The following is a 6,272-nucleotide window of genomic DNA, read 5'->3' on the forward strand; positions in this document are numbered from 1 at the left end:
ACAGAACTGGTAGTATTATGTTTCCGTATATGTGGAACCCCTCGGACAGATGTGGAACCCCTCGGACAGAACTGGTAGTATTATGTTTCCGTATATGTGGAACCTCTCGGACAGATGTGGAACCCCTCGGACAGATGTGGAACCTCTCGGACAGAACTGGTAGTTTTATGTTTCCGTATATGTGGAACCCCTCGGACAGATGTGGAACCCCTCGGACAGATGTGGAACCCCTCGGACAGAACTATAGCAGTAGTATGTTTCCGTATATATGAGGAACCCCTCGGACAAATATTTGGAACCCCCTTTAAAGAACTAGCCACAATAAATCAGAGGGGAAATTGTCTGATTGCTCGGGACGATTTACCTTGAAAACACCATCGTAACAGTCTCGTGTTTCGTCGACTCGTAAAAAGGATTATGCAGCAAATGTTCTCTGTTCGTATCGCTACCTACATGTAGCTGGGACGTCGCCCACACACAGGCATAGTTGTGTGATAGTGAAATCTAGAAAATGTCAACGTTAACAAATTTCTTTTTAAAGATCTACTTCATTTCACGAATGTTCACTTTTATGTGTTATCGTTCTATCTGTGAATGAGTCATCAACTAAATTCCAATGCCTGCGATCATTTCACGTCACGTAATTTAACTCATGTGCAGTCACAAGGAAAATTATTTCATTACATGTACGTTGTTCACACTGTGTGGCGATGCTCAACTTAAACTGGTGGTGCATATTTTTACAAAAATGTTATGTTATAGAGTAACGTGTTCATCGCAAGGACCTGACACATAACTAATAGCATACAAAACATCACAGGGATCTGACACATAGCTAATAACATACAAAACATCACAGGGACCTGACACATAGCTAATAACATACAAAATATCACAGGGATCTGACACATAGCTAATACCATACACAAACATCACAGGGGCCTGACACATAGCTAATAACATACCAAACATCACAGGGATCTGACACATAGCTAATAACATACCAAACATCACAGGGATCTGACAAATAGCTAATAACATGCAAAACATCACAGGGACCTGACACATAGCTAATAACATGCAAAAACATCACAGGGATCTGACACATAGCTAATACCATACACAAACATCACAGGGGCCTGACACATAGCTAATAACATACCAAACATCACAGGGATCTGACACATAGCTAATAACATACCAAACATCACAGGGATCTGACAAATAGCTAATAACATGCAAAACATCACAGGGACCTGACACATAGCTAATACCATACAAAAACATCACAGGGGCCTGACACATAGCTAATATGATACAAAAACATCACAGGGATCTGATATATAGCTAATAACATGCAAAACATCACAGGGACCTGACACATAGCTAATACGATACAAAAACATCACAGGGGCCTGACACATAGCTAATACGATACAAAAACATCACAAGGCCTGACACATAGCTAATAACATGCAAAAACATCACAGGGACCTACATAGCTAATAACACACAAAAACATCACAGGGGCTTGACACATAGCTAATAACATACAAAACATCACAGGGACCTGACACATAGCTAATAACATACAAAACATCACAGGGGCCTAACACATAGCTAATACCATACACAAACATCACAGGGACCTGACACATAGCTAATACCATACAAAAACATCACAGGGGCCTGACACATAGCTAATAACATGCAAAACATCACAGGGATCTGACACAAAGCTAATAACATACAAAACATCACAGGGGCCTAACACATAGCTAATACCATACAAAAACATCACAGGGATCTAACAAATAGCTAATATCATACACAAAATCACAGGTACCTGACACATTGCTTATACTATACAAAACATCACAGGGATTTGACACATAACTAATAACATGCAAAAACATCACAGGGATCTGACACATAACTTATTACATACAAAAACATCACAGGGACCTGACACATAGCTAATAACATACAAAAACATCACAGGGATCTGACACATAGGTTATACCATACAAAAATATCACAGGGATCTGACACATAGCTAATACCATACACAAACATCACAGGGACCTGACACATAGCTAATAACATGCAAAAATATCACAGGGATCTGACACATAGCTAATACCATACACAAACATCACAGGGGCCTGACACATAGGTTATACCATACAAAAATATCACATGGACCTGACACATAGCTAATAACATGCAAAAACATCACAGGGATCTGACACATAGGTTATACCATACAAAAATATCACAGGGATCTGACACATAGCTAATACCATACACAAACATCACAGGGACCTGACACATAGCTAATAACATGCAAAAATATCACAGGGATCTGACACATAGCTAATACCATACACAAACATCACAGGGGCCTGACACATAGGTTATACCATACAAAAATATCACATGGACCTGACACATAGCTAATAACATGCAAAAACATCACAGGGATCTGACACATAGGTTATACCATACAAAAATATCACAGGGATCTGACACATAGCTAATACCATACACAACCATCACAGGGACCTGACACATAGCTAATAACATCCAAAAACATCACAGGGATCTGACACATAGGTTATACCATACAAAAATATAACAGGGATCTGACACATAGCTAATAACATACAAAAATATCACAGGGTTCTGACACATAACTAATAACATACAAAAACATCACAGGTACCTGACACATTGCTTATACTACACAAAACATCACAGGGACCTAACATGCACGTAAAGCTAATACCATACAAAACATCACAAGTTCCTGACACCTAATCAATTCCATACAAAACATCACAGGGACCTTAAACATAGCTAATACAATACAAAACATCACAGGGACCTGACAAATAAGCTTATACAATACAAACACAGGGCCCTGACACAGAATCTATTTGAAATACAAACTTTTACATGGTCCTTAATGATACAATTTACTAAACTTCACAAGGACTTAGATACGTAGCTTAAACAATATTCAATATTCCGAACAGTTTTATTATTATATCATTTTAATTTTCCCTTCTTTCCTTTTACAGGACATGTTCTTTGATCTAGATGTGGACGGTAAGAATTTCGTCAACCAGGTCGTATTTGTGAAGGAGATGAGCAGAGCGCCGAGACGGTAAGGTCTATGATGTAACAGTTTTAAATCTATAGCGGTGTTTTATACATGTACAAGGGGGAGGGGGCGAGAGAATGTTGGAAAATAAGTAACAAAGACCAAAGCGGTGTGAGTTAATTATTTTCTCAACTTTTTTCCAATCCCGGGTTTTATATTTCATCAATCTATTCTTCCACGTAATCTACATAATAAGCATGTAATACAAATGTGTTTTCGTATCTACCCCAATGTCCATATAGGTCTATAGTTATGAAATGGGACCTAGATGCATGTAATTCAATACTTTAAGTAAGACTCTTCTTGCACGTGCAAAAATTCGTCATGTGACGCTGTTTTCTTCATTTTACAACAATCTGCACGTTTGTATCATTTCTGACGCTGTGCAGGTTGTCTGTGTCTGTTTAACCTGGATAATTCTGTTTTAGGCCTCCTCGATACCCCTCAGGTTACGTTCGCTTAAGCTCTCTGCAACCCTGGAAAATGTCATAACAAAATTAAAGGCTCACGGCTACGCTCTCTGCACCCCTGGAACATGTCATAGCGAAATCGAAGGCACACGGCTAGCTATTTGATTGGTCTTAGGTTAAAAAAACCTGTCCAATCATTATGCTGAAACCGTTGTTTTGAAGATTACAAAGGAGCGACGCCCGACTTAAAGCCAGTCAATTTTACCGTTACGCGACCGCGATGTTTTTTTTATGAACATCGAAGATGCACACTGAGCTTTCAATTTTGCTATGACATATTCCAAGGGTGCAGTAAGCGTAAGTGAGTATTGAGGATGGTTTAGTATACGTAAGTGAGTATTGAGGATGGTTTAGTATACGAATTGACCTGTCCTGCATTAGTTTTTCACAAGTTGCCGTGTTTGTTTTTATAGACAAGCGTATGAGGCAGCCTTCGATATGAAAGACTTCAACAGGGATGGGAAGCTGGGCCAGGACGAGATAACCAACGCCTTCCAGATTGTCGGGGTGAAGGATGAGCTCGTGAAGAAGTTCTTCAAAGAGGTGGACATTAATAAGGACGGCTATATTTCCAAGACGGAGTTCATGAAGATGGTGTAACGACTAGATGGATCATCTTGGTCACGCTCTCTGGAAGAACTGACCTGTGTCATTCCCGAAGCGTTTCATTTGAATGTCGTTCGAATGAGTTCCATTGCTTTAACCTAAAGTTGATCACGTGGCAATGTTCCATGTCGTTGTTTAGATATATTTATTTTTTTGCTTTTAGTGATTTCGCTTTATCATTAATCCTTTTATATGGCAAATGTGTGACGTCAACAGTTAATATCAGTGAGATCCATATCCCCTACATTGGCAATTTTACATTTTTTGCCATGTTCAATCCTTCAATAAATCATCCGGTCGTAAACAACAATTGGAGCTACTACGCAAACAGCTAATCGGGAACCGTCGGCATTTTCCGTGTTCTCACGTTAACAGGAAGTGCCGACGGTTTCCGATTGCAGACAGCTTCTGTATTGATATTTGTTTTGAGAACTATCGGAGACCAACGTGTAAATATCTTCTGTGATCCTGAACACTTAGTCACTTCCATGTTTGTGAACCACGTTGACATCTGTGTCTGTGCCTCCGTGGACAATAGTTGTGTTTTTACATATGATAATTGGCATTTGTCTTGTCCATATGTGTGTACGTCATGTAACCCTGGTGCTAGTTGTTTTTCCAACCTGTAACTGTATTTGACTTCATGATTGTAGGCGTCAATCATAATTGTATCTGCATTACATGTACTCATTATTTTCTTTTCGTTAACGAATCTAACTTGACAATAAATATAGATCATTTATAGCATAAAGTGTTTTTCTTCACATAAACTTTGTTTCTTTTACAACAATTATAAAACAAGTTATTTCAACTTATATTAATCACTCTTGTTGGCCCGGATTTTAGCGCACGGAGTGTCTTAATGTGGGAGGAAACTGGAGTACCAGGAGAAAACCCATGTGGTCGGGCAGGTGACCCATACCTTTTCACGTCCGATCGGGGAATCGAACCCCTGCCGCCTTGACTTGCTATTCACTGCACCACCAACGACCCTGTTAGTGGTTTTTTTCTGGGTAATCGACTTAACAGATAATAGATACAGGTGTAGTCAGATCAAATGACCTGTGGCGTTGACCTTTTCGTGGAATAGTCATATCGGGCGATTGCAATGCATACGTCGCGACTCGAAACTTTCATTGGGTGATCACTTTATTTGAATGATAGATTTGTCTGTGTTTCTCATAAAAATAATTCCTCATTTGTTCTCAATTTGGTTATCGGAGTTCAACACGACATGTCACTATGATTTGACCCATTACTTACTACATGTATCTGTTTATTGCTGTTTGTTACTCGATCCATTTCTATCATTCTTCACGAATTTAATGACACTTTATGGTAACATATGAATAGGATATTCTCATTATTGAAAAATAATTATCATTTTAAAATTGAAAACGAAATATTCATGAAGGCTAAGTTTGTTTTGAACACAAACATGATTTGAAAACTTATTTTGCGAGCTTTTGAAAACGTCTGTTTCCTTTGTCAAATAAGTTTTCAATTCCTGTTTGTGTTCAAAGCATACTTTTTTATTCATACAAAACTGATGACGCTTATTCCGAAATAGTCATGGCTTAATATTTAAAACGATCCTATTCCGATAATATAGACAACACTACTTGCATAGTAACCTGTTTTGGTGGAATTGTATAGTATATATCATGCACTGTAAATTAAAGGATTCGTATTTCATAACAGACAAAACACTAGAGAGTTCCACTTTAGGTTTTCGTACAAACAGCAACGGTAACTATACACAGGAATGTTTTTTCTAGCGTGACTACACATTTGATAAATTATTTCTGAAAAGAAAACCATACCTTGCGCGACTTCTATGAAAAATAATGATGAAATAAACAAAATATACATGTAACCAACAATAGTGTTTTGAGTGAAAAAAGTTCAGCGGGTCAGACCAGGATTCGAACCCCGAACTTCAGGTTGTTGCTCTAACTATCGCTCTAACCGACTGAGGAACTACCTGGTCAACGGGAGCGTCCTTGCCCAACTGTTCTACGGGTTTACCC

The 6,272-nt window shown here is 38.6% G+C and overlaps 1 protein-coding gene across 1 annotated transcript in view; it reads left to right on the plus strand.

The window, feature by feature from the left end:
- Positions 1-4,989, plus strand: part of LOC110445368 (calmodulin-like) — a 10,838-nt gene extending 5,849 nt beyond the window's left edge. Inside the window, exons 2-3 of the mRNA XM_021489942.1 lie at positions 3,084-3,169; positions 4,050-4,989. Coding sequence (XP_021345617.1) covers positions 3,084-3,169; positions 4,050-4,236 — 273 coding nt within the window. The 3' untranslated portion in view covers positions 4,237-4,989. The remainder of the gene's footprint in view (positions 1-3,083; positions 3,170-4,049) is intronic.
- Positions 4,990-6,272: the final 1,283 nt, after the last annotated feature.

Source organism: Mizuhopecten yessoensis, unplaced genomic scaffold (genome assembly GCF_002113885.1).
Source record: "Mizuhopecten yessoensis strain PY_sf001 unplaced genomic scaffold, ASM211388v2 scaffold2249, whole genome shotgun sequence".
In the NCBI taxonomy this organism is placed as follows: Eukaryota; Metazoa; Mollusca; class Bivalvia; order Pectinida; family Pectinidae; genus Mizuhopecten; species Mizuhopecten yessoensis.